At 62.0% G+C, this 25,944-nt stretch overlaps 1 protein-coding gene across 9 annotated transcripts in view; it reads left to right on the top strand.

Annotated features, from left to right (window-relative positions):
- The first annotated feature begins 271 nt into the window (after nucleotides 1–271).
- IGSF9B (immunoglobulin superfamily member 9B) overlaps nucleotides 272–25,944 on the top strand; it is a 53,211-nt gene continuing 27,538 nt past the window's right edge. For 7 of the 9 annotated variants that reach the window (XR_013942123.1, XR_013942124.1, XR_013942125.1 and 4 more), the window contains exons 1-13: nucleotides 272–544; nucleotides 7,967–8,164; nucleotides 8,801–8,947; nucleotides 11,322–11,473; nucleotides 12,672–12,789; nucleotides 14,179–14,320; nucleotides 14,437–14,582; nucleotides 16,916–17,058; nucleotides 18,790–18,930; nucleotides 19,879–19,995; nucleotides 21,844–21,994; nucleotides 22,345–22,468; nucleotides 25,337–25,512. Coding sequence is in view for 6 of the 9 variants with exons in the window: in XM_080568108.1 (XP_080424234.1) it covers nucleotides 481–544; nucleotides 7,967–8,164; nucleotides 8,801–8,947; nucleotides 11,322–11,473; nucleotides 12,672–12,789; nucleotides 14,179–14,320; nucleotides 14,437–14,582; nucleotides 16,916–17,058; nucleotides 18,790–18,930; nucleotides 19,879–19,995; nucleotides 21,844–21,994; nucleotides 22,345–22,468; nucleotides 25,337–25,512 (1,819 nt within the window). In the remaining 3 variants the exon portion in view is untranslated. The remainder of the gene's footprint in view (nucleotides 545–7,966; nucleotides 8,165–8,800; nucleotides 8,948–11,321; nucleotides 11,474–12,671; nucleotides 12,790–14,178; nucleotides 14,321–14,436; nucleotides 14,583–16,915; nucleotides 17,059–18,789; nucleotides 18,931–19,878; nucleotides 19,996–21,843; nucleotides 21,995–22,344; nucleotides 22,469–25,336; nucleotides 25,513–25,944) is intronic. The other 2 variants (XM_080568110.1, XM_080568113.1) reach the window with 2 other exon arrangements.

The raw sequence follows: 25,944 nt of genomic DNA on the forward strand, positions 1-25,944 counted from the left end.
AATTTGGGACGGGGGGGGGCAGCGGGGGACACGGGGGGTGGCAGCAGCGCGGCCCCGGCCCCTCACGGCCCGGGCACTGCGCACCACACTGCGGCGCACTTGGGGGGGGGGGGGGGGGGGCGGCGCGGAGCGCGCGCGCGCGCACCAGCCAACCCACCTTGAACCGGGCCCCCCCCCCCCCGACCAATCACCGCCCACTCCGCCGGGGGCCGGGCCAATGGCGGGCCGGCGGGGGCGGCACCGAGCGGCTAAAGGCGCCGGGGTTAGGCTGCGCCCCCCGCGCCGGGCGGCGGAGGCAGGTGCGGCACCGGCACCGGCAGCGGCGGGATGGGAGCGGCGGCGGGCGGCGGCCGGCCCTGAGCCGCCCCCTCCGGCCCCACCGGCCCCGGGGAGCCCTGTCCCGGCCCGGCCAAACCCGCCCCGCCCCGGCCGGGCCGCCCGGCGGGCGGAAGATGCGGCGCACCGGGGGCCGGTAGTACTATGATTTGGTATGTGGCCGCTTGGGTTGCAAGTGTGCTCGGCGCCCGCGGGGTGCCCGTGCAAGGTGAGCGTGCGGGGCGGGGGGGGGGGGTCCTTGGCGTGCACCGGTTGGGAGCGGGGGGGGGTTGCACCGGGGGGGTTTGCGCCCGGATCGCGCCGGGGTTTTGCGCCCCGGGCTCGCCCCGCGGCGTGCGGCGGGGTTTTGGGGCGGGGGGGGGGCGGGGGGAGCGCGCCCCGGCGGTGCGGTGCGGTGCGGGGCGGTGCGGTGCTCGCGGCTCGGCACGGGGCCGGTTTCCCCTCGGCGCTGGTGCCTGGCGAGCGCCGGGCGCGGTGGGGGGGGCTCGGTGCTTTTTTTTTTTATTCCCCCCCTTTTAGGGAAAAAAAAAAAAAAGAGGAAAAAAAATTAAAAAAATAAAATAAAACAGAGGGGCTGTGTGCTGTCAGGGCTTCGCGCCCGGCGCGTCTCCTGGAGGCGCCCCCCGTTTTTGCGGTGACCTCCCCGGAGGGCAGCGGCTGCGGGTCGGGGAGTTGGGGAGGCAGCAGCAGCGCCGAGCTGCGCTGCGGGCGCCGGGGTGCTGCGGGCGCTGCGTGTGTGCCTGCGTCCGCGCCCCGCGCTCGGAAATCCGCTTCGGAAGAAGTTGGTCGGGGAGAGTCCTCGCGCGGGGACGCGGCCGGCCGGGTGTCCCAGGGGGGTGCCTGTCCCCCCGGGGGGTCTCTTGCTCCCCCTTTTTTTTTTTTTTCCCTTCCAGCCTCCCTGGGGAGCGGGACGGAGCTCGCCCTTCTCCGCAGGGCTGTGCAAGGGTAGGCTGGGAGAGCGAGGAGAAACGCAGAGGGGATTCGGTGCCTGCCCTCTCTGCTTCCCCTGCAGTACCCTGGCGAGGTCAGCGCTCCCTTCTGCAGCCTTTGGGGGTGATTTTGTCCCCCCGACGTCCCTGCCCCGGGGAAGGCATCCTTCCTCCTCCCCTCCCGGGGTGGCTGCAGCACCAACCAGGGTAAAGTGAGGCGCAGGGTTGTCCAAGGTCAGGAAGGAGACAGCAGCAGGGGATCACCCTGCTTTTCCTGCTCTGCCTTCCCTCCCGTCAGCCGCCAGCCCCCAGCCATCCCCGCAGGTAGCAGGTGAGCTGCAAGCTGCCTGCGCTCTCCTGCTGCTGCTGCAGCACCGGCTCCCAGCCCCGCCGGGCTCCCCAGCCCCCGGGCGCACCGCAGCCCACCCGTGGGGCTCCCCCCCCAGTGGGTACGTGTGGGATTGGGGTCGGGATGGGGCTGCCCTAATGGGGTTGGGGCCCCCCGGCAGGGTGGGCTGCAGGGGCGCGCGTACGGCGAGGCGCGTACGTGATGAATGAGTGTGCCGTGAGTAATGCGTGGGTGGGCGCCGCGCGCGGCGGGCGAGGGGGCGCTGCGGGCCAGCGCGTCCCCCGCGGGGACACGGCGCGGGGACGGGGAACAAGCGGGCGCTGCGGTGCCGCGCGCACCCATCACCCCAAAGCAGGGGCTGGAGCAGGAGAGCAGGGGTTTTATGGTGGGGGTGGCGTCCCTCCCCCCCCCCCCAATTCCTCCTAAGCACCGTGGTGGGGGTGTAGGGTGTTGGGGACCCTGGTGGAGGGGCGGGAAGCAGGGACACAAGTGGGTGGCTGTCACCCTGCATCGCTCAGCACCGACTGGAGATGATGTTTGCAGGGGATGTGGCTGGGGGGAGGGAGCCCGCGGCGTGTGCCGAGCCGCCTCGCTGGTGGCAGCGCCCCGTGGGTCTGCTGGTGTCCTGGTGGCCGTGGGCGTCCCCTGGGAGTGCTGCGTGGCTCTGCCCCGTGCTGGGCTCTGCTGCGGTGGCCGCTGCGGTGCCGTCCCCGCGGTGTGTCCGTCCTGAGTCACTGCGCCCTGGGCGTGCGGGCAGAGCGAGCCAGGGCTGCGGTGCGCTGTCCTGCCAGGCTGGCGATGCTCTCGGGCTGAGATCTCCCTCTGCACGCTGAACACGGTGCTGTTTTTGACACCCCCAGGCTCGGTTTCAACCCTCCCTGCCTTGCTGGGCGAGGTGGCCTTCCTCCCCCTGCCTCCTCCTCCTCCTTGCGGAACTGGGCAGAAGCACGGTGCCTTGCAGCCCTGCTGTCCCCGGGCAGTCCCCCGGCCTGGCGAGGCTCTCTGAGGGCTTTCCAGGCGTTAATCCGCTCAGAGAGCGCACGTTATCCCCTCTTACAGCATGGGGGAGGAGAGCGGGGACGTGCCCGTGCCAGGGCGCGTCGGGAGTGGGTGTCGGGGGGAGGTTTAGGGGGGGCCCATCCTCCCGGCGTTCCCGTGGCGCTGTGACGCTGGGGCTTTCCTCCGTCTCCCACCAGTGCGGCGTTGCAGAGATGCTCGTGGGCACGGCGTGCCGAGGGGTGGCTCGGTTTTGGGCAAGACTGCCATCGAGGGGGCCTCCTGGCCCGTGGCGGTGACCTTGGCTCGGGGAGATACGTGCCTACCCGTGGCGGTGCCGCCGCTCGGGTGCTGCATCCCGCGGGCTGCCGCTGCTCTCCCCGCGCCTCCCTGGCAAGGGGTTGGCTTGGCACCGGCGTTGGCCAGTGGGGGCTTGGCCCAGTTCCCCTTTTTTATCCTTTCCTGGAGGATTTTTTGCTCCTCTTGACCTGTTGGATGGAAGGGCAGGGAGGGGCGTGTGCGCCGTGGCGCTCAGCGGAGGATTCTCGCGGTGATGCTTTTCTGGCTTGGTTGCCTTTCGGCTTGGACGATGCGGCTTCCCCCGTGCTGGGAGGACTCTGCAAGCCTGCGTTCCCCTCCGGAGCTGCTGCAGGACAGGTCAGCGCGTTCACCTCCCTGCTGGAGGGTGGCAGCGAGGCCCTGGAGCTGGGCGAGCAGCCGGCGCGGTCCCTTCCCGCGTGGATGGAGGAGCCTCTCTCCCTTTCCTTCCCTTCCCTTCCCTGCGGCAGGCGTCTCCCGAGCCCGAGGCCCTGGGTGACCAGCTGGCCTCGGAAAAACAACTCCGTTCCTCCTGCTTCCTGCTGGAGAGACTGGCATTGGTGGGAGGATTGCCTGAGCCAGGAACAGCGTGATTCAGGAGCTGCTGGCGGGCGGCTCGGCTGTCAGCACGCCGAGTGCTCGCATCAGAGTTATGAGCCGGAGGACCGTGACAGCGGCGGGGCGGTGGGACCGGGGCACGGGGCTGCCGTGGGTGCGCGGGCGCCAGATGCAGCAGCAGGTCTCCCCCGGGGCCGTTCCTGCTCCGGCGGCTGCTCGGGGAGCTGCTGGTTGTTGCTGGGAGATGGCTCCCGGGAGGTGCCCGGCCGCTGGTGTCGAGCGCGGGGATGCCCCAGCTCCGATCCCTCCCGGTGGGATGGCACCGGGGCGATGGGGACGGTGCGGTCACCGCCGGCAGGTCGCCTTGTGCGCTTCATCCCTGCACCCCCAATGGGTGGCACGGCGTTGGGTGCGCACCCACGGGTGCCGATGCGCCTGATGGGCACCATCCCAGCGGTGTCATCACCGTGGGGCAGCACCTGGGCTCGGGATGGCACCGGCTGCTGCACGGGGCTGTCCCTTGTCCCCACGACGGGGTTCGAGCTCGCCGCCAAGCTGCTGATCCCGCGCCGCCGCCGCCTCTCCCTGCGTGACCTTGAGGCGAGTCGCTTGACCTCCGCGCGGCGCAGTCCGTCCATCTGGAAAATCGGGTTTAAAACGCAGGAATCTGGCTGAAAAAGAAACAAAACAGATGCTGCTTTGAAGCTGGGGGAAGGGGAGCGGGCTGTGTGGCGGCCGCCCGGGGACGGGGACAGGCGGATGCTCTCGGGGGCCTGTGAGCACCCCTGGGTGCACGGGGGGTGCGGTGCTCGTGGCTTGCAGGGTTGGGCTGGCTCTCTGGGTGGTTTTATTGAGGAGCGAGCAGCTCCTTGCAGCTTTCTGCCTTCTGCGTGCATCCCGTGCCCTGCAGAGCTGCATCCCCAGCCGGTGTCCCGGTGCCAGCCCCTCCTGGCCCAGCATCGCCGGCTTCTTCAGAGCTCCTCAGCCTCTGCTTGTCCTTGGGGCGACCCTGCTCTTCCCTGGGATGCTTTCTGCTGGCCCCATCCTTCCCATCCTTCATGGGATGGGTCCTCCAAGCACATCCAAAGGGATATCCCCCATTTTTACAGCCAAGCCTCGTGCCGCCGTGGCTTTGCCTCCCTCTTTATGGGACAGGAGGGATTGAAAGCCCGGATCTGGGTGGCCCCAGCCTCGTTGGGAGCCCCGTGATGGCATCGTCTTACGTGATGGCAGCCTTCCCTCTCCCGTTGGGATGTGTTCAACTCCACCTCCACATCTTGTATTCTTGCCTCCTGGCACACTGTGTGCTTTTATTTTTCCTGGATCCGCTCTGATGACGAAGCCTGTTGATTGCTTGTTTTTTCTTTACAAAGCGCCCCCAGCTTGGTGTGAGCTACTGCTCCGGGGGGGCACTTGGGGTTCGCATCCCCGCCGTGGCTCTCGCTGCTGACCCCGTTTCGAAACCGCAGGTTAAGTCTCGAACCCCCCTGAACTTGGCTGGGAAAATCAAGCGCGTTTAAAAATACCCTTTCTGTTTGTGCTCTGTTTCTTCTGGCATCTGCGGGTTGTTTTCAAGCATTTCTCCACAAATGTGAGGGTGAGAATCACTTCTTTTAATGGAAAGCTGCAGTCTCCATTATTTATACGCTTTCAGGAGCTGGGGCGTCAAGGGAAGCCTGAATGCAGCGGGGTCGGGAGCAGCACCTGGGCTGCGTTTGTGGGTTGGGAAGGGGCAGAGCCCGTGTCCCTGACCCGACGGGTGCCCCGTTGCTTCCTGATGGGCACAGAGCTGGGTGCTGTCCCCGTTCCCCTCTGGAAGTGGGGACGCAAGGACACGAGGGGGGTTCCTGCGTGCCCATCCTTGACGTTCAGCCCTGGAGTGGGGAACCCGTGTCCGGGACCTTCATTTTGGGTGGAAGAGTGCTGGTTTGGAGGCAGCGGAGCTGATTTGGGGGATGCTGGGGGCTCGTTTGCTGCGCTGCCCATCGCCCAGCTTTGTCTGCGTGGGGCTGAGCGCAGCCACGCGTGCCGTCACCCGCCGGCCTGCGGAGGGGACACCGGCGCTGCGAGCTGCCAGCACTGACCTATTTTTCCTCCATGCACGTTCTGGCGCTTGCAATCCCCAGGCCGTGGGTGTTCGGTGAGTGCTGGGCCTTTGGGTGAGGCAGGAGCTGCTTGGGGTCACCTTTGGGGGACCCGGGAGCAAGCGGCTTCCAAGCAGGAGCTCCCCAGGGCCCGTCCCTGTGGTGTCTGGGTGTGTGGCAGTGGTGAGCCTCACGGGCAGCGTGCTTCTGTATCTCTGCAAGCTCAGCTGTGTGCAGACCGATGCTCTGCTGGGCTTTTGGGAGCTGAAAACCAACGTCCCGTCCCCCTGTGGGCTCGGGCAGGAGCGGGGTGCTAGGGATGGAGCTGGGGAGCGAAGGGGTTCGGGCTGGCTGCTCCCTGCTGCCTCGGTGGTGGGTTGGTGGGGAGGTTTTGTCCTCTGCCGCTGGCAGAAAGCGGGGACACTGTCCCTTGGAAGGTCGTGGACGATGCTGCGGCACCCGGCGGGGTGCTGGGGACCCGCTGGGGTGAGACAGCCGCCCGCGCCAGGGAGGCAGGGCGAGCGCTGTCCTTGGATGCTCTTGAGCTGCACGTGACAGCTGCCGGCCCCGCTCGGCGCAGGGGGGCTGTGGGCAGCCGGGGGGGGGGGGGGGAATCCCAGTGCTCCCAGTGCCATCTCCGCTCCTGCTGGGAGGCTGGCTGCATCCCAAGGCTGCTCTGCTACCCGTCCCCTCCTGCTGCCGCGGCCGGGCACGTGCGGGTGGGTGCAAGGGCAGGGCAGCCCGGGGAGCCGGGGGTGCTGGCGAGGTCCCGGGGGTGCTGGTGAGGTTCCTGGGGTGCTGCTGGGGCAGGGCTGGATCCTTGCAGCTCTTCACCATCAGGGCAGAGCCGATGCTGTCTCTGCTGACAGGGTGCGAAAGCCTGAGCTCATCGGCGATGCAGCGATAAGGAGGCCCGGGAGGTGCGAGCGTGCCACCGGGGCGGTGCGAAGGGGGCCAAGGTGGCCCCGTCCCCGCCACCACCCCCCGCCTGCACGGATGGGGCCGGGCAGGACCCCGGCGGCAGGGATGAGCTCTAGCAAGGGATGAGCTCTAGCAGAGGGCGTGCAATGCAGCAAAGGCTCCTCGCGAGCGGCTTGCGGCGCGATGCCTTCGCCCTCCCCTCTGCCTGCGAGCGGCAATCCGGTGCCGCAGGGAGCGGGGACGCCTGGCCTGACGCAGGGCCGAGGGCTGCCGTCCTCCCCGGGCACCCGCTTTGTGGCGCACGGAGGGGGGTCTGGGTGCAGCCGGCGGAGCTCCCATCCCGTGGGACACCGGGAGGGACGGCGGCACGGCACGGCCGGTGGTGCGCGCTTGTGCCGGAGCCAAAAATAGCCGGTGATGCTCGGCTCCCGCGGCGGGGAAGCGGTGATGTCACTCGCCGCCAATCACCGGCGGCCCCAAAGAGCGGCGCGGAGGAGTGGGAACGTGCTTCCCCGAGCATCCCTCCCCGAGCATCCCTCCCCGAGCAGAGCATCCCTCCCCGAGCATCCCCCGGGGAGCGGGCAGTGGCCGGGTGTTGGCGGATGTTTGGGGAAAAAGGGGGTCCCCCCTCCCCGCCGCGACGCGCCGGAGGAGAGGTGCTCGGCCAGCCCAAACCCCGCATCTGCAGTTTCGGGAATCCCCAGCCTGCAGTGCTGCAGGAAGGGAAGGGGCGTGAGGTGGTGCGTGGAGCTGCTGCGGAGCCCCGTGCCGCATCACCCACCCCCCCAGCCCCGTCATATCGATGTTTTGGGGTTGCAGGGAGCCCTGAAAGCCCAGCCTGGGTTTTTCTCCTCGTGCTGGCTGTGCCGGTGCTTTCTCACTGCTGCTGCTCCCCCCTCCAAAGGCGTGAGCTCCCTTTCTGCAGGGGGTGAAGCCGTAGGAAAGAGGCGATTCGGGGCCGGGCACCTCCCTGCCCTGGTTCCCCGTCTCCCTTTTTGAAAGCTGGGCTGAGGAATGTGCCGAGCTTTGCTGCTGATGAAAAGAGCAGGATGATAACAGGCTGCAGCCGAGCTGGGAGATGCAGCCAGGGTGGAGCAGAGCCTTGGCTGAAGGCTGAGAGCAGCGAGTTTAATTGCTCCAGCCAGGGGAGAAGCGTAGTGCCAGAGTGGCAAGTCGCAGACGAGTTTCGAGCCTGGGGCTCTTGGTGACACCCAGGGACAGCGACTGGGCCACCTGGAATGGCTCCTGCGGGACAGCCACATCCCAGGGCATGCCACAGCTGCGGATGCTTGGCCCTGCTCACCAAACTCCTGTGGCTTTTGGGGAGGATGAGGGGGTTCAAGCGGGTTTGCTTCTGGTTTTTGGGGTGGGGGAGCCCTTGGGGTTGGCACTTGGGCTTCCCCAAGGGGGTCCAGTGGTTGGCAGCAGGCTCAGCCCCTGCAACGGCCGCAATTTCTGCCTTCCTCCCCTTGCAGGTGCCCTCGGCTCGAGGGAGGAGCCCGAGTTTGTGACCGCTCGCGCTGGCGAGAGCGTGATCCTGGGATGCGACGTTATCCACCCGCTCACGGGGCAGCCGCCTCCCTATGTGGTGGAGTGGTTCAAGTTCGGCGTCCCCATCCCCATCTTCATCAAGTTCGGGTTCTACCCTCCCCATGTCGACCCGGGGTATGCAGGTGAGGCCGGGGGGGGCGCGGGGCTTGGGGGCCGGGGGGCCGCGAGGTGAGCGGTGCTGTGCCGCCGAGCGCGCGGCTCTGCTCAATCTGCTCCTCCATAGGAAACCGCGCGCGCTCTGCCTCTCATCGCTTTCTTTCCACCCAGTTGGTTTTAATTAAGCAGCAGCACTAGGAAGCCAGCTGGGCTGCGTGGGACGGGAGCAACCGAGGCAGAGAAACCCAGGGTGACGCGTGGTGGCGGCGGCGGCTGCTGCCGCTGCGCCCCGGAGCAGCTGCGAGCCCGGGGGATGCTCGGGGGAGTGGGGCACGGGATCGGACCACCCCAGGGACATCTCCCCGTGGAGGTGGCCAGGAGGAGGTGGCAGGGCTCTGCTGGAGGTGCAGTGCCCACGTGGCTGCACACCAACGCGTGTCACCCTCCCCGTGTGGCTTCTGGTGGCACCTCTGAGGGCTGGGGGCGGCCCGCTGGGGCAGACCCATCGCCACGTGCTGCTGCCTTGGGGAGCCCGATTTTGGTGTTTGCAGCGGGTTGAGATATCCCCCGTAAGGATGCGTTTGTGGGGTTGGGGCAGCCGGTGAGGGATGAGGGGTCTGGGGGCCGCAGAGCTGATGGGCTGTGCCCTCTCCCCCCCGCAGGCAGGGCCAGCCTGCACGACAAGGCGTCCCTGCGCATTGAGCAGGTGCGCTCCGAGGACCAAGGCTGGTACGAGTGCAAGGTGCTGATGTTGGACCAGCAGTACGACACCTTCCACAACGGCAGCTGGGTGCACCTCACGGTCAACGGTGAGTCCCAAACAGCGGCGCGGGGTGGGCTCAGGGTTCGTGGGCAGCTCTACATCCAGCCCGTTTCGGCGCCGGTGTCGCTGCTCCGTTCCGGGGGTGGCCCGTGGGGTGGGATGCGGCGGGGTGCTGTGCGCTCAGAGAGCGCAGTAGTGCTGGGAGTGGTCTGCGGATGAGCTGAGCCAACAGGGGTGGTGATGAATAGGGGATGAGTGTGCTGTGGGTGCCAGGAGGAGGGCAGGGCTGCTCTTACGCTGGGACTTGGGGTCAAAATCAGCATCCGTCGCTTGCCCACCCTGTTCACATCCCCATGGTGAGGGGCCTTGCGTCCTTGCAGCGCTGGCGTTTCACGGCGGTGCATGAGGATGGTGCTGCTTGTTGAGCTGGGCTGCAGGGTGTGATTTTATGCGTGGCTTTCTAGTCCTGATAGGTAACGAGGATGGTAACGAGCCCTCCAGGTTTGGCAAGCCTGACCGCACAGGCTGCCGGGGCTGGGACTTGGCAGAGGGCGGTGCGGGAGGGCACCCAGCGCCCGCAGAGCCGCAGATGGTGCTGGGCAGCAGTGCCAGGGCACGTGCGGAGCGAAGGCCAGGTCCCTGTCACCGTCACTGCCGTGGTTTGGGGCCGTTCCCTAGGTTGATGCCTCGTCCAGGGAGGACAGAGGGCCCCGGCGCAGCCGTGCCGGGCGCAGGATTGCTGCAGGGCTGGGGCGGTTTTCCCTTTGATTTCTGACTCACGCTGGACCTCGATTGCATCTGCACCTCCTAAACAAATGAGAAGCCGTCCAGGCCAGCTCCAAGCAGGAACTCTGCTTACAGAAGGGACAAACTTTTATTAGCAATCACGCAGTTTAATTACGCCAAGCTTGTTTAAAGGAAAAGACATCAAGAAGCAGGGCTGGGGCCGCATCTCCTCTTAACAAACAGATCAGAAAATCAAATCTTTGTTTTCTCCGAATTCAGATTTACTCCAATTACTTTTTCATTTTATTAGCGCCGCGCATTAAACTAATTAGCAATTTGTCGTCTTCCACGTCGGGAGACGTCTTTATTTTTAGCGGCAGCCACGCTTTGAAGCAGGACGCGGCCGTGGGGCGCTGCCAGCTCCTCGCCGCCGCCGTGCCCGACCTTGAGCGATTTATTTAACCTTTGGGGGGGGGGACGCTGGGGCTGCGGCGCGGTGCAGAGCTGCCTAATTGAGCCCAATTAGCGGGAAGGAGCTGCGCAAGCAGGGCTCGTGGTGGCGGGGAGCGCAGCAGCTCCGTCCTTGCCTGCTCCCCTGCGACGCGGGGCTGAGCTGCTGGTGTGCTCGGAGAGCTTGGGAAGGGAGGGAGGAAGGAGGAGGAGGAGGAGCGTGGGGAAAAAGGGAGGAAGGCGGCTCTGGTGGCTGGTGGGGCTGGCTTCATGCTCCAGCCGCCCGGGCGAGGTGCAGGAGGAGGAGAGGATCCTGCAAAGGGGCTGGGAGCGCTTGGGGAATGCCCTTGGGCTGCGCAGGGCGGTGGCAGGGACCTGAGCCTTGATTAAAAAAAAAAAAAACCCTGCAGAGCTGCAGGCTGGCCAGCTCCTGGTTTGCCACCGGCTGGTTTTATATCCTCCTCCCTGCCCAGCCCCAAAGGGCTCTGGGGTGCCTGGGAGCTGCTGGGTGGTGCCTGCAGCGTCCCGGGCTACTCCGAGCATCCCGTCCCTGCACGGAGGGGGTCTCAAAATGGGTTTTATTGGGCACACACGGGTTTAATAACGAAATAATAACCGTAATCCTCCAGGCCCAGGAAACAGCTTTCAGGGGGAGGGCTGTGGCTTTCCCCCGGCGCATTAGGATGCTTAATTTTCTTAGGGGGGAAATAAAAAAAATCATTTTGGGAGACACAAAATATAATTCTTTTTTTTTTTCCGAGCAGATTAAATTGCCAACCTGTCTTCCTCGAAAGTGGGCTTTAACAACTGCTGGTAATTAGGGGCGGGCTGTAATCCTGCCAGCCTCTTTAATCAGAAAGGAGCCTTTCGATCTGCACTGCGGTGTTTTCTTATGTTTTGACAATAGCAAGTTAATGTGTGATGGGAATAGGGGGCGGAAAGCTGCACATGGAGCCACTGGGGAGGAGGGTGCGGAAGGGGCTGGCGCCCTGGGGTGCCCTCCAGGGGTTTCTGGCTCTCCCCTTGACCGCTGGGCTGTAGGGCACGGTGGGGACAGCCCCTGTGACGTTGCTGTCCCCGCAGCCTGAGCCCCGTTTGCATTTCGGAGCCCCCTTTCGGGGACGTGGGGGCTCGTGGGGTGTCCCCAGCTTGCGTGTGGCCGCCCCAACTCCGTCACCGTGCCACCACGAGGCTGACAGCGCGTGGGACCGGGGGGGTGACGGGGTCTCCCTCTGCCCCCCCAGCTCCCCCCACCTTCACGGAGACGCCGCCGCAGTACGTGGAGGCGAAGGAAGGCAGCAGCGTCACCCTGACCTGCATGGCATTCGGGAACCCCAAGCCCATCGTCACCTGGCTGAGAGAGGGAGAGCTGCTGGCTGCCAGCAGCAAGTACCAGGTAGGTGCGTGGCGGGGAAGCAGCCTGGCCCAGCTGCACGGAGGGGGGGGTGGCGCCCCACGGACCCCCCCCCCACGTGTCCCTTAAATCAGGGACGGGATGGGTGACAACGTGGTGGTGGCAGCTGCGGCGTGTCTGCAGCCAGCCTTGCTTTCTCAGCTCTTCTCCCTGTTTCTTGGCCGTGGGAGAGGGGTTTTCTGGTGGTGGGGCTGCTGGGGGCTCTGCTGGACCCATCCCCGGGTTTTGGGTGGGGGCTACACCTTGGGAACGTGGTGGCTGTGGCGGGGAGAAGGGGGACGGTTTGGGCATGGGGGGCTTTCCCCGCCCCAGGACCCGTTTCCCATCCCAGAGGCTCCCACTCCTCTCCCAGGCAGCGATTCCACCCGAGCCGTAATTGGTAAATCAGGCATTGGAATCAGCGCAGGCACTAATGAGAGTAATTAGGAATCATTTGTTACTAATTGAAATAGAAGGATGAGGCAGAGTGAGCGGCGGGGAGGGAGCCTGCCTGGGAGCGCGGCTCTCGCTTGCTTGGGGGGGATGCTGCAGCCCCTGGGGGTAACGCTCCCCGGCCCTTTTTTGCCGTGTCCCCGGGGTCCCGATGGGGATTTGGCCACTTGTGGGGCTGTGGGGCAGCGTTGTGGGGCCAGGCTGGGGCTGGCGGCTTGTGCGGGGCCGTGGGTCTCACCGTGCCCATGGGACGCGGGTGCTTGGCTTGGCTTTTGTGCCCCCTGCACGTCCCCAGGCCCTGATTGCAGCGGGGCTCGGCCGTTCCCTGGGGACACGGTGCGGGTCCTGTGGGATCGGGGCAGGCAGGGATCCTCCCGTGGGACTCCCCGCTCATTGCAGAGCAGAGCACGGCTTGTTGCGAGGCGTTTGGCAGGAGCGGAGCAGTTTGGAGTCTGCTGTGCGTCAGTCACTCCTGCAGGAGACGAATACGTTGCAAGGGTTTTTTTTTATTTTTTTATTTTTTTCCCCCCCCTTGGCGTCGAGCAGCAGCGCGTGTGTTGGTTTATTAATATCGAAGTCTTGCAGAGTTGGGGAAGCCCATTTCTCAGCCGGCTCTAGCAGCAGCCGCGGCTCTTCTCCATCTCCACCCTCCCCGCCCTTGAGGAAGCGGGGAGGGAGCCAGCGTCCCCGTGCCGGGGGGGTCCCCGTGGGGTCCCCACGTGCTCCAGGGTCCCCTCCTGTTCCCCAGGTGAGCGACGGCAGCCTGACGGTGCTCTCGATCAGTCGGGAGGACAGGGGTGCCTACACCTGCCGAGCCTACAGCATCCAGGGGGAGGCCGTGCACACCACGCGCCTGCTCGTCCAAGGTAGGATCCCCACGCGGTGCCTGCGGGGTTGTCGTCTGTGTCCCCGGGGGGCTGGGGGGGGAGTCACTGAATGCACTGTGTCTCCGTGGTTCTGGGAGCTGGGAGAGGGCGGATTGCCCTGATGCATCCCGCTTTGTTCGTGGGGAAGGGGCTTGCCTGCATCCGGCTGATCCCAAGACACCTTCTGGTGCCGGTCCTGGGCTGGCTGGAGGTTTGGGGACAAATAAAGCGACCGACAGGAGGGTTTGGGGATGGTGCTGGGAGGAGGCGAGGAGGGCTCTGACGGTGCCCTGATGTGCTCGGGGCCATGTGGGTGCGTTAGGGAGGATGTTAGGGCTGTGCCACTGCAGAATTATCCCCGGGAGCACCCCAGCCGCCTCCCCATGGCACGGCGGGGACCCCGAGCAGCGGGTGGTGCAGCCCCGGGCCGGTCCCCGGCACGCCTTGGCCGCAGCAGGCTGCCACCCCTCCTGCCCGCAGCCTTCCATTAAAAACGCCATCAATAAATAAACAAGGAAATGAAGCCCAAACCCCAGACGTTTAAATAACATCAGAGCCTGCCAGCTCATCGGACGGCACGGGGAGCAGGATTACGGCCGGTGCCGCCTCCTGCGGAAGCGGCCGGGCTGGGCACCCGGCCAGCACCGGCACGGTCCCCACGGCGTGTGCCTCCATCCCCCTCGTCCCCAGCACGGATGTGGCAGGAGATTTTGGGGGGGACCGGGATGGAGCTGTCAAAGCCAGGGCCGAAATGACTCGCCGGCACCGCGCCCGGTGCCCGATGCTTTGTGTCCTGTTTGTAGGGCAGAGAAATCCACGTAATTGGGGCACCCCGGTGGCCGGGCTGTCAGCTTGCTGGAGCAGCTGTGCCGATTAGCAGCCGGGCCCTGATTGCAGCTCGGTTTTGTTTGGAAAGCGGGGAAAGATTGAGCATGTCACAAAGCGCCTCGTCAGATAGCGGTGATGCATGGCCGGCCTCCTGCTCCTCGGCGCTCGGCTCCCTCTTTTATTAAATCAACCTTTAATTAGGTCAATAGCTACCGGCAGAGAGAGGAGCTGGAGGTGTCCTGCGCTCCGCTGTGCGCCCAGGCAGCGAGCCGTGCCCCTCGCCGCTGTGTCTGGGCAGCTTGCTCTTTTCCCCTGGGTTGTTCCTGCGGGTGGTGAGACCAAGGAAATGTGCTCGGGATTGAGAGAGGTGGGAGCCTGTGTGCCCAGGGAGAGGCAGCGGAGCTCTGAGGGTGCAGGGATGGACCCCAGGACCGCCGTGCCCCTTGGGACAGCCCCGCTGTCCTGTGGGATGGGGTCCCCCACGGCACATTGGGCACGTTTGGGGGGATGCTGGCTCCAGCCCATGTCCCCACGGGGGTGACGCTTGCTCTCCATCCCCAGGCCCACCCTTCATCGTTTCCCCTCCGGAGAACATCACGGTCAACATCTCCCAGGATGCGCTGTTCACCTGCCAGGCCGAGGCGTACCCAGGGAACCTCACCTACCTGTGGTACTGGGAGGAGGAGAACGTCTACTTCAAGAAGTGAGTTTGGGACGGCGCCTTCCCCTCGTCCTGCGCCGGGGCTGCCCTCGCTCCCTGCTGCTCCTCCTCCGGCTTTCTCCCCCCCCCCTCACCTCTCCTCCCCTGGTCTCTCGCAGCGACCTGAAGCTGCGGGTGCGGATCCTGATCGACGGGACGCTGATCATTTTCCGGGTGAAGCCAGAGGATGCTGGAAAATACACCTGCATCCCGAGCAACAGCCTGGGCCGCTCGCCATCCGCCTCCGCCTACCTGACGGTGCAGTGTGAGTGTGGGAAGCAGGGCCAAGTCCTGGTGGATGAGCACGTGCTGGATGGGGTGGGGACGCCTGGCTCTGAGCCAGCCCGGAGGTGCTGCCATCCCAGTACGACCCACAGGGGGACTGGGAGGCTTGGGCAGCAGCCTTTGGGTGGCTCCGTGCTGGGTGCCACCACCCCGGGCAGAAGGGATTTCGCTCCTTTTAATGAGGGCGGGCATCTCGTGGGCGCTCCCAGGGCTCTGTTCCCTTTTGTTGTCCCTGCAAACACCCCATCAGGGCTCTTAATATCAAATCCCCGCTTTATTTCTCGGTATTTGTCGTGGGGGCTCGTTGCTGTGACGTGGTTTTCTGTGAATTTGTAGGGCTGCGTGTAATAATTTCAGGCGGTAACTGATCTAAACAAACGGAGGGGAACAGCTCTGAAAGGAGCGTTTCTTCCCACGCTTGTTCTTTCCGGCTCCCCCTGCTTTAATGGGTAGTGTGCCACCAGCATCCTATGGCATTCAACAGTAATGGCCCAAATTTCTGCAGTCTGCAATTGCAATATTGCTCTGCTGTAAAAGGCTGCAGTGATTTTATTTTATTATGAAAGATAGGCTCGAACAAGCGGGGCTTGGAGCTCGGTTTCTGAAGACCTTTCAGCCTGTGACTACAGGCCCACCGCTGGGAGCTGCCTGTTAGTGAAAACCCCCACGTCCGCGGGGCGCTGGGGCTGGCGGTCCTGTGCGCTCCCTTAGGGCACGGGAAAAGGGGCAGGATGCGGCCGGGAGGACGGCGGCAGGGTTCCTGCTGACCTCGCAGGGAGCCTCTCTATCCCATTACCTCCTCCCCGGCTGCCCCACCCCTTGATTACATTTCCCTAAGCCGGTCCCGTGCATGCTGCTCCCTAATCTGGGTTATGGGGTCAGTGCTGGGGTGCCCCGTGGCAGCAGGAGGTTTTGGGGAGCTGTTGGGGTCGCGTTTCCCATCCGGTGCTCACAGCTTTGCAAACTTGCACGGCTCCCGAGCTTGGGTGCTTTTACCTCAAAAAAGCTCCAATGAGGGGTCTTAATTCTGGTGTCAGGCTTTAATAACCCTGAACTCTTTTTTTTTTCCCTTAACTTTGGGGTAGGCTTTTAGCAAACTGGAGCTGGAATGGTTCTGAGCCCCCTCTTTGGCCAGAGAAGCCACAATGAATTTTTCTCATTGACTTTTATGTGTTCTCCTCAGTTGCGGGGTGAGATTTCTCTTCCCCTCTGGGTTTTCTCTCGCGGATACCCTTGCCCTAGCGCAGAGGGGACAGATCTGCACATCCTGGGCCCTGCATCCCTCCGTCACCCATCCCTTCCATCCCAACCCCGTAGTTTTACCCCAAGCTTTGCCTCTGTGCATCAGCAGCACGGGGACGCCGCACCCCAAAAAAACGATTTCCTTCCCCAGCGCAGCGTAAGCCCCGTTAGGATTTTCCCGTAACCTTGTGCTGCTGGTGTCTAGACGAGATTTGTAGAAATACTCGCTCTCCTTATTAGAAGTAACTTTTTTTTTTAAAAGCTTCTTATTAAAGAAAGTCTAGGTTCTCTCCAACCCACTCGCATTTAATTAAAAAGCTCTTAGAAGCGCTGTTAATGACACGTTCTAGACTTGAGGATTGCGAGACGTCTTGCTGCGTGGGTGGTGAAACGTGGGGAGGTTAGATACATATTTTAAGCTTTTTTGCATCCTATTTGGAAGGGTGGAGGTGGCTGATTTTTTCCACGCAACCCAGCCTCAATTAGGCATGGGCTGCGAGTACAAACAAATAGGAGGGAAGCGGCTCACGCTGGCCTGACCGCAGGTCCCTTCGCGGTCTCGGCTGCTGCCCTTGGTGTGTTTTAGGGTGCTGGGGTTGGAACAGTTTTTGTTTGCTGGGTTGGAGTTGTTTCCCCTGTACGCAGCAGGAGGAACAGAAGCGTTGTCGTCGCCTTGGGAGGCGCCTCCAGCCTTGCCCACAGCCTTTTTTTCCTTCTGGCGAGAGCGGGCTGCAGGGCTGTGTCGCTCGGGGTGTGGGAACGGGTGTTTGGTGCTGCCTTTTAAATGCGGCTTTTAATGAAGCGCAGCTCTTAATGAGCTCCAGGTAGGAACCCACTGCGTGCAAATAAAGCCCCCCAGAAACTCCAGCTGTTGCAGTGGATGCGAGCGCGAGCCCGAAGATATCAGCTGGCGGGAGACTTAGGAGCATTTGGGGTTTGGACTCACATTTAGGGGATTTGGACTTGTATTTGGGGGTTTGGACTCCTTGCACGAGCAGTATTGGTCCTCCGCAGCCGGGTGGGGAGGGAGACGGGCTCCTTCCCGGTGTTAACCTGGTGCTGCTCTCCCAGATCCTGCCCGCGTGGTGAACATGCCCCCCGTCATCTACGTTCCCATCGGGATACACGGGTACATCCGCTGCCCTGTGGAGGCAGAGCCCCCCGTCACGCTGGTCAAGTGGAACAAGGACGGCCGGCCCCTGCGCGTCGAGAAGGTGAGGGAGCAGCGGGAAGGGGGGATGAGGGTAAGGGGTGTCCGTGCTGTCCTCCACCCGAGCTGCTGAGCCCCAGCCTTCGTGTCCAGAGAGGAGAAAGCCCCTGGGTGGGCTGACGCCGTTTTTTCCCTACCAGAGCAGCTTGGGCTGAGTTAATTCAGGTTCCTTCGGGGAGCCCACGGCGCCTGTAGACGTGCTGTCTGAATCTCCCAGACCTCTGAAATGACCTTCCGATGGCCCTGTTTTCTTCCAAGGGCACCTAATGGTTAAAAGACCCTTTTAACAAGTCTCTGTCTTCCTGTAATCGTGCTTTGATAGTCTCAGCAAGGATATTAGCCATTAAATATTTAAGGAAAACACTCAGTATTTAAATTTTTTTTTTGTTTAAATATTAACGATCTGGAGTTTTCCCTTGGTTTAAACCTGCTGCCCGTGCGGGTTCTTGGTCGCTGGTGCCCGCGGCTTCTCGTGTGGGGTCATCTTGGTGCCACCAGGTTTGGGGGCCCTCAGCCCTTGGTCTCCCCAGGGCCCAGCAGGGCTGTGTTCCCCTTCCGTGGGGTGCCGAAGAGCCTGAGTGGAGGCTCCTGGTCCCCCCCCCCCCCCAGTTTACAAAAGGTGTGAGCTGGGACTTGGCCTTACTCTGGCCAGGGAAAACCCGGCTGTGGCCATGCTCGGTGAGCTGCTCGGGTTTGTTATCACAAAATGTCCCACCCGCACCGGCGAAATGGCTCCTTTTGTTAAGTTAATTTTAAGAATGCATTTAAAAAGGAGGGAGTGAAGGGATGAGGGGGATTTTAATGTGTCTACTCAAGACATAGCGAGGTGAGGGCAGGCTGCTGTGCTTGCTGCCATGGCATCCTTCCTATGAGGTCCTTGCTGTGTGTCTGCTCTTCTTAGGATGTGGGTTTTTTTGTTAAGAGACAGAAGTCTGAGTCACAGGAGGCTTTTTTAATGAACACCAAACAGGAGAGCTTTGAAAGAAAAAAAAATCTTCAGTGCCTTTAGGCATGTGTTTTGCAATAGAATAGTTCAGCTGGAAGGGACCTATGAAGATCATTGAACCCATCTGTTTTACCTGAGGTACGGTACTGTCATTGAATCTGTTGGGCCACTTGAAGAAGCCTGACTGTATGTAAGGAGGAAAGCATCAGCGAGACAAACCCCTGCGTCATCGGTGTGTTCAGGGCTGGGAAATCCTTCCTGGGGAGCAGGCACAAGCTGTGCCTTCACCTCCTGCTCACCGCTGCTGGCGGGAGCTTGCCGGGTGTTCGGGCTCCGTGGGTGGCGTTTGTCTCGCCTGATTTTAGACATTTCCAGAGCTGATGCCGGTGTCGAGGACTAGTCATCCAGGCTGCTTTTGCAGTCCTTGGAGAGAGAGCAGTGCTTCCAGGAAACGGGTCTGTGCTCGAGCTGAGGCATCTACTCCTGGAAGGGATAAATCACGTCGCGGGGTTTACCAAAGTCTCCTGGTTAACTGGAAAAGAAATCTAGACCCAAGGCTGAGATGTGGATTTCCTTGCTGTCTGCACTCGGGCAGGCTGATCTCGCCTGCTTTTCCCCTCTCTGTGTTTGAGGAGGTGGCTTGGGTGCTGGGAATGGGACTCGAAAGCAATTTGGGCACCTCCGGGAGATGCGCCAGCCGCCCTGGGCTTAGTTGTTGGGGTTGGCTGAAGGGCAAATAAGCGGTGGTGTGAGCGGGATGCTGCAGCTGCCTCTTCCTCCCCGCCGCAGTACTCTGGCTGGAACCTGCTGGAAGATGGGTCGATCCGAATCGAGGAGGCAACCGAAGATGCTCTCGGCACTTACACCTGTGTGCCTTATAACGCCCTGGGTACGATGGGCCAGTCTCCCCCTGCCCGACTGGTACTGAAGGTAACGTTCCTGCTGCCCCAGCACATCTGCCGTGGGTGGTGGCCCCAGGGGAGCTCTTGGGGTGTGCAGGGGGCTGGGGTCCCGGGCTGGGGGCTGTGGATGTGTGCATTTCACCAAACTGTGCTACTGTGTGGCTGGGTGAGCCTTCCTGTTCAGCACAGTGCCGCAGAGGTAGATTACCGTTTTTTAAGATTATTACTATTTTTTTAAAGTCTGCCTGCAGTTGTCGTTCATTACCGAGTGTAGGTTAGTGGGGAAGTGCTGGCCCTTGTGTGTCAAACCAAAATAAGGTGCTGGCGCATAGCATCGAGCCTTAGCAGACCTGCACCAGGACGCTTTGACGAAGCATCGTTCCCATCCCCGGGATGGCCTGTTTGCCAACAAATGTTCAGTCCTGCTGACCCGGGCTTGGATTTGCAGAGGATTTTAATAAAAAGATGATTTAAGCTGTAGAAAAGCTCCGTGGGCTTTTGCTGCTCCGCTGTAGCCACCGGCGCTGCTGGAGTAGGAGCTTTGTTCCCTGAACAAAAAGACACGTGAGCTGTGGCGAGGAGTGTTTGATTGCTGAGATTCACACGATAGAGCTCTGCAAACCTCCTCGTACATACACACATCCGCCGAGCTGACTAATCAGGCTGATATCTGATGTGACGTGGGCGTTGTTTTGTGTTTTTTTTTCCTGTTTACCTCCTTAAAATTTAAACAAGGTGGCTCGGTGGCTTTTCAGCAGAAACTTCCCTCGATGCGTGTGATTTCGGTGTGCCATAAAGCCTCGTTAGCGCCCGCTTTCTGCTGCTCACCTCGGCCTTACCCAAACCACCGATGAATTCGTTTTGGGAGGGTTTGGTGGTGTGGAGCCGGAGGCATGAGCTGCCAGGCGGGATGTTGGTGAGCGGTGGGATGTTGGTGGTGTGGGCTCACGCTCCTTGCCTTTTCCCTTGGCTGCAGGACCCCCCCTATTTCACGGTGCTACCAGGCTGGGAGTACAGACAGGAGGCAGGGAGGGAGCTGTTGATTCCTTGTGCTGCTGCGGGAGACCCCTTTCCTATCATCACCTGGAGAAAGGTACCTGGCCTGCCAGACAAATCTGCAGTGCCTTTGGCTTTTGGTGAATATTGCAGACAGAGAAGCCACACTCTGTCCCGGTAAGAACAAACTGCAGGTACAGCTGCTTCGCTTTGGGCTGAGCCACTGCCGTCCTGTCCCGCAGGTGGGTGGGGGAGCCCGGCTTGTGGCCACTGAGTTCTTTCTGATACTGTGAAAAAAACCTTCACAGCAGCATCTGCAAAGCTGAGCACTGCCCCCGCCCCGGCCCCTTCCTCCTCTTCCTCGCTGGCACTGCCTGTGGGACACCTTCCTCCTCCTCCTCCTCTTCCCGGTGAAGCTGGCACCGGCGACGCTTGTCCCTCAAGAGGGGACGTGCCACCAGAGCCTGCCCAGGGGGGCTCTGCCCTGGGGCTTGGCTGAATTTTTGGCAAGGGCCTGGACCTGTCAGTGCCTCCTTTGGTGCCCTGTGACTCGGAAGACCATGGGAAGAAGCTGGTTTAACCGTGCTGGACTGTACATAACGATTTGAGGATGTTTCTTCCTTTAGAGCAGGGTAGGGCCTGGTGTGGTGTCACCGGAGCTTTCCAGTCCCCTCTTCCCTTTGCTTCCCACCTTTGCTGCGCCCGTAGGAGAGCCACAATGCAGGGCACCTCCTGGGCTCTTTGTCCCACTGCCAGGATCTTCTCTCCAAGCCGCCTGCCCCCTTCCAGCCCTCCCAGGAGGGCTCCTCAGAGAGGGCAGGATCCTTGCATCGCCCTGGGGGCACCGTCCTTGGTCCCTGCAGCGTGAGGTTCTCCGTCTGTTCACAGTTTTACCAGCACAAGGAGGACTGTAGCTTGGGCAGATCTCAAGAGACCTACCTGAAAGTTGTTAGCTCTTTAGTTTTCTTATCGATCTTGTTTTTACTTCCTTCCCCGCCCCCTTCTTATTTAGGTTTCTTTCCAACTTCTTTTGTGCTTTCTGGCCCTCCTCCTCACATCACGGCTTTGGGCTTTCCCTCCCCTGCCTTCAGCCAGGGCTGGCTTGGGCTGGGAGGAGTTTCCCAGGGAAAGAAGAAAGCTCCCTCGCTCCCCACCAGCCCCCGAGAGCTGACCTGCCTCCTCCTGAAGGACCCCACAAGACCTGGGCCGGGCACCGGTAACCCCCGTGCCCATCCGCTCCCCCTGCGCAGGAGCGGGCTGCTTGCAGGCGCTGCAGTTCCCCGGAGCCCATCAGTGGGATCCACGCGTGAAGAACAGCCAGAGAGGACCGGGAGCGACGGGGGATTTGCACGGCTTCAGATACTGGGCAGAAACACGAGTTGTTGCAAGATCCATCTTTCCGCTCGGCTTGAGAGCTGCCAGGCACCTTCGTGCACGTCAGCTTCCCACGTCCCCGGGGTCCCTCCTGCCGAAACCTCTGCCAGGAGCGGTCCTGCCTCTCCTCTGCCGCTGGCTGGGGGCGAGAGGGGCCATTGGGACATCTCCTGGGGGCAGGCCCCCACCTCGGAGGGCGTTTGCTGGGGACAGCTGGTGCGCCGTCCCCCGCGGCGGTGGCAGTTTCAGCTTTGGATGCTGGAGGACCCGGATCGAGTTCTTTGCGAAGGTCTCGGTGCCCGTCCGAGCGCCGTGGGGTTTTTCCGCTTGTGTACGGGTTGTGAACACCGGCCCCCGTCCGCATGTCCCTCGCGTTACCGTGCCAGGTCCTCTCTGGAAACCGGGGAGACCTCGCAGGGAGCGGAGAGCCGAGAGCCCCGCTCGTGCCTGGTGGCGCCCTGTAGGCCTTGCAGATAGCTCAGTTAACGCGTTGCCGCCTCGCCCTGCTTGGCGTGCTGCTGAGTTGTGGTTTTTTCTCTCTTTGCCTTGCTCCCCCCGCTCCTTGCCCAAGGTAGGGAAGCCCAGCAGGAGCAAGCACAACACGCTGCCCGGCGGCACCCTGCAGATCCGCTCCCTCGGCAAGGACGACCATGGCGAGTGGGAGTGCGTCGCCACCAACGTCGTCGCAAGCATTACTGCCAGCACTCACCTTACAGTCGTAGGTACGGGCAGGAGGGGGAAACGGGGCCTTGGGGACAGCTGGTGGAGGGCACCGGGGGGTCGCCGCACCGAGCAGGGTGTCACACGTGGGATAGGGATGCTTCCCGTGGTGAGCGATGTCTCCTTTTCGTGTTAGTTACTGGTGGTGCTGCGTTTTCTGCTCCTTTATTTTGGCCACCTGTGGATGTGGATTAGCAGAAATCCTGCATGAAACAAAGGCTTTCCTGTTTCGGAGGAGTCCCCTCGTATCGTGGCTGGGAGCAAATCCCTCCCAGGAGCTGTGGGGCTGCATTAATGCCAGGAATCCCTCCCGTGCCCCTGCTCCCGCTGCAACCCGTCTCTCTCCCCGCAGGCACAAGCCCTCATGCCCCCACCAGTGTGCATGTTGTGGTTGCCATGACCTCTGCCAACGTCTCCTGGGAGCCCGGCTACGACGGTGGATACGAGCAGACTTTCTCAGTTTGGTACGGCCCTCTGTGAGTCATCCCCGCATGCTTTGCTCTCTGCTTCTTTTCCTTCCTAGCCGACCCCAGCTTCTAGCAGCGGGGCCGTGCCGCGGCGGGGGGGGACGGGTGGCAAGGGGCAACGTGCTTGGGTCGTGCCGTGGCGTGGGGTAGAGCCCCCGATGCCCTGGTGCAAGCCCCGGCCCTGAGATGGGAGGGATGGGGAGGGTGGAGGTGGCCGTGGGCTGCTCCCTGCAGCTTTTTTCCATTTTTTTCCCCCACCTTTTCTGAGTGCAGAGGAGCTGCCGGCGCTGCGGTCCCCTCCAGTGCCTCGGAGAGACGGGCAGCAGTAGTGCTGTAGGTCTCCTGTGTTCCCTTTCCCTTTTGTGCTAGCCACTACATCTGTCTGCCCCAGCAAATTCTATTCTGCTTACAAGGGGAGACGCTTTGCATTCTTGTAACTTTGCCTCTGGCGTCTAATTTCAAGATAAACTGTTTATGAAGCTTAGCAGCCACGGAGAGGACGGCAAATGCAATCTTTAGAGTGCCTCCTGAAGAAATGTGACTAAGCAGAAACGATCTCTCCCTCCTCTCTGACTCCCCGGGGGCTGCTAAATCCCAGCTGAGCGTGCGACCAGCCGCCGGGCGGTGCTGGCCGGGAGACTTTGCTCCCTTAGCTGCTGGTACCCAAAGCAAAGGGGCACATCCAGCCTTCCCACGTCAGGGAGGGCGAAACGTAGCTGCAGCAAGGTCAGGCTCTTCTCCAGGCTCTGCACTCGTTGTCCTTCTCCTCTGAAGAGCCGTCCTTTGAAATGCGGAGGGGATGGCACCTTGCCTTTCACAGGCTGGTGCTGACGTCCTCCTCCGCTTCTTGAGCCTTTCTTCTCGCTCCCTTTCTTTCCTTCCTTTCCTTAATTTGCCCAGATGGGGTCTGCTGATAGAGTGGGGATTGGAGAGATGCTGCCTATAATGAATTCTGTTCTCCTCTGGACTGAGGACAGGCTCGGCGCTCGCACGGTGGGGCCGGATAATTGTGTCGGGAGGCAGAGGACAGGAGATGGAAGAAACTGAATGAGCGGAAGAGAAAAATGAGGGAGCGAGTGGGGAGGAGTGGATGGAGTGGTGCAGACCTCACGTGGCTGCCTCTAAAAGCGTCCTTGGGAAGGACTGATCTGACCTCCTTGCTCCTGAGACGTGCCTCGCCTCGGAGGGAGGTGGCAGCTGCTGCTCCCGCTGCCCCAGCTGCCTGCCCAGCCCTCTTTTCTCCAGACCCCCCACGAAAAGAGAGGCAGCCAGGGGCAGGGAAGGGCGTTAGGAAATTTACAGGGTGCTGTGGGGAGCCCGGGAAGGAGGGGGAGACCCATCTTGTCCTGTAGGATGTGAGTCCTTGGGGCTGTGCTGGTCCTTGGGCCCGGAGAGCCCAGGAGGGATGGGGATGGGGATGGTGCTGGGGGGAGGATCACGAGTGGAAGGTGACAGCAGAGCTGCTCCTTGCTTGGGTGCTGCTCTCTCGGCTTTATTTGGTGCTATCCGGAGAGCTGGCTGGCCAGTGGTCACGTATGTTCCTCCATGCTGCGGTACGGGATGCTCAAGCAAAGCATTGCTTCACCTCCTGGGGAGTCCACGCTTCCCTCCTGCTTCTGCAGTTGCTGGAAATGCTGTTCCTGTTCCTGACACAGCCAGGGCCACCGGAGCATCCCACCTGTGCGTGCGTGCCCCCTCGGTGAGGGCGTTCTCCCCCGGCTGGGGCGATGAGCATTGCATCTACCATCCGCTCTCCCTGCCCACAGCAGCACCCAGGAGCAGGGACGTGACGACAGGGGGGTGTTAAATACTGCGGGATCACCTGCCCTGGGTGGCAGGCAGCTCTGCCGTGCAGCTCCTGGGAGCTGTAGCCCCCACTGGAGCTGTGGTGATTTCGGGGCTTTCCTGCCCGCAGCCTCTGGGTTTGGTCGAAGCACTCTGCACATGCGTGGCGCTCTGCCAGCCTGCTGCTTTCCATAGCTTGCTGCTGCCTCACCTTTTGCTCCCTTTACAGCGACATTACTCGTCTTTGCTCCAGCCCTTCCTACCCAGTGGGTTTCCCTGGCAGTGCACTGATGGCTGTAGACATGCCTGCATAACTATGCAGAACAGACCTGCTGCAGTAATCTTTCCCAAATCCTCTGCGGACACGACAGAAACCTGCAGATGAGGGCTGGGGCTCGCTGGAGCATCTCTCTAGGACGTGCATGGGGTTCGGTGGTTTTTGCAGTATCACCGCAGTGCAGGGGTGCTGCTCTGAGACCCGGGACTCATTCACCAGGGTGCTTCCCCTGGTGGCTGTGACTTGGAGGTGGATGCGTGGGATGGCTCCGGATGCAGAAAAAAAGCCCTGGGTTTGTTGGTTAGACCCCTGGCAAAAATGGTGAGTTAGTTAACTGTCTCCTGTGGGGTTGTATGTACAGGGGTACAGCTAAGGGGATGCTGCTTTGCTCTGGCTTGGGAATTGTTGAGGTATAAACGAGAACAGGGCCCATCTCTTTTGCATCACTTAAAGTGAAAAAATAACCAAATTTGCCCTTTTGCCTTTGGGATCTGATGGAGATAACCCTTAGAGAGGGGCTGCTGGCCATGCTTTTGTATACGACCCTGCCATAAGGGCACAGGGGTTGCAAGACAGCAGGGAGGGCTGGTAGCAGTGCCCTTGGTGTGATGGGATGGTGCTCCAGGTCCTCGTGTGCGCTGACCCTGAGCCAGCTCTTGGGTGGCGAGTGTCAGCGCCACGTCCATGCACATCGCTGCTGCCAAACCAAACCATCTCTCGGGACAGCTCCATTATCACTCGAGAAGTTAACGCGGCATCTTCGTCCTCCCGGTTGGAGGCACCTTCCCTGAGGATGCTCTCCTCTCTCTTGGCAGGGTGAAGAGAGCCCAGTTTGGCCCCCATGACTGGCTGTCTCTCCCTGTGCCAGCTGGTTCCAGCTGGCTCCTGGTGGATACCTTGGAACCGGAGACCGCGTACCAGTTCAGTGTCTTGGCTCAGAACAAGCTGGGCACCAGCTCCTTCAGTGAGGTGGTCACTGTGAACACTCTAGGTGGGTCCTCCATAAACACATGGGGCGGAGGGCGAGGGGGGCGGAGGGCGAGGGGGGCTTCGGGAGGCCCGCAGAGCAGGGGAGCTGGCTCCTTGCCGCCTGTCCTGTCTGCTGGGATGGAGCTGGCGGCCGGCAGCAGAGGTTTCCAGCCACAGAGGTGTTTTTTGGAGCGTCCTGGATGAAACTTGTGGACTTTGCTGGATGCTTAGGACACCTAAAAGCTTGTCCTAATGGTTCAGGGGAGCTGTGCTGGTCACCTTACAGATCTTCCTTAGGTTCATCTTGGGTCAGGAGTTATTAACAGAGCTCAAAACCACTTGCGTGCAGCTCAGAGCGGGAGCATCACAAAGGGCCTTGCGCTGGGTACCCGCCTGGGGGCTGTCTCACAAGTAGGTCGGGGAAGGAGGAGGCTTTCAGATGCTGTGCCCCTTT

The sequence above is a fragment of the Anser brachyrhynchus genome (genome assembly GCF_964034855.1).
Source record: "Anser brachyrhynchus genome assembly, chromosome: 25".
NCBI lineage: Eukaryota > Metazoa > Chordata > Aves > Anseriformes > Anatidae > Anser > Anser brachyrhynchus.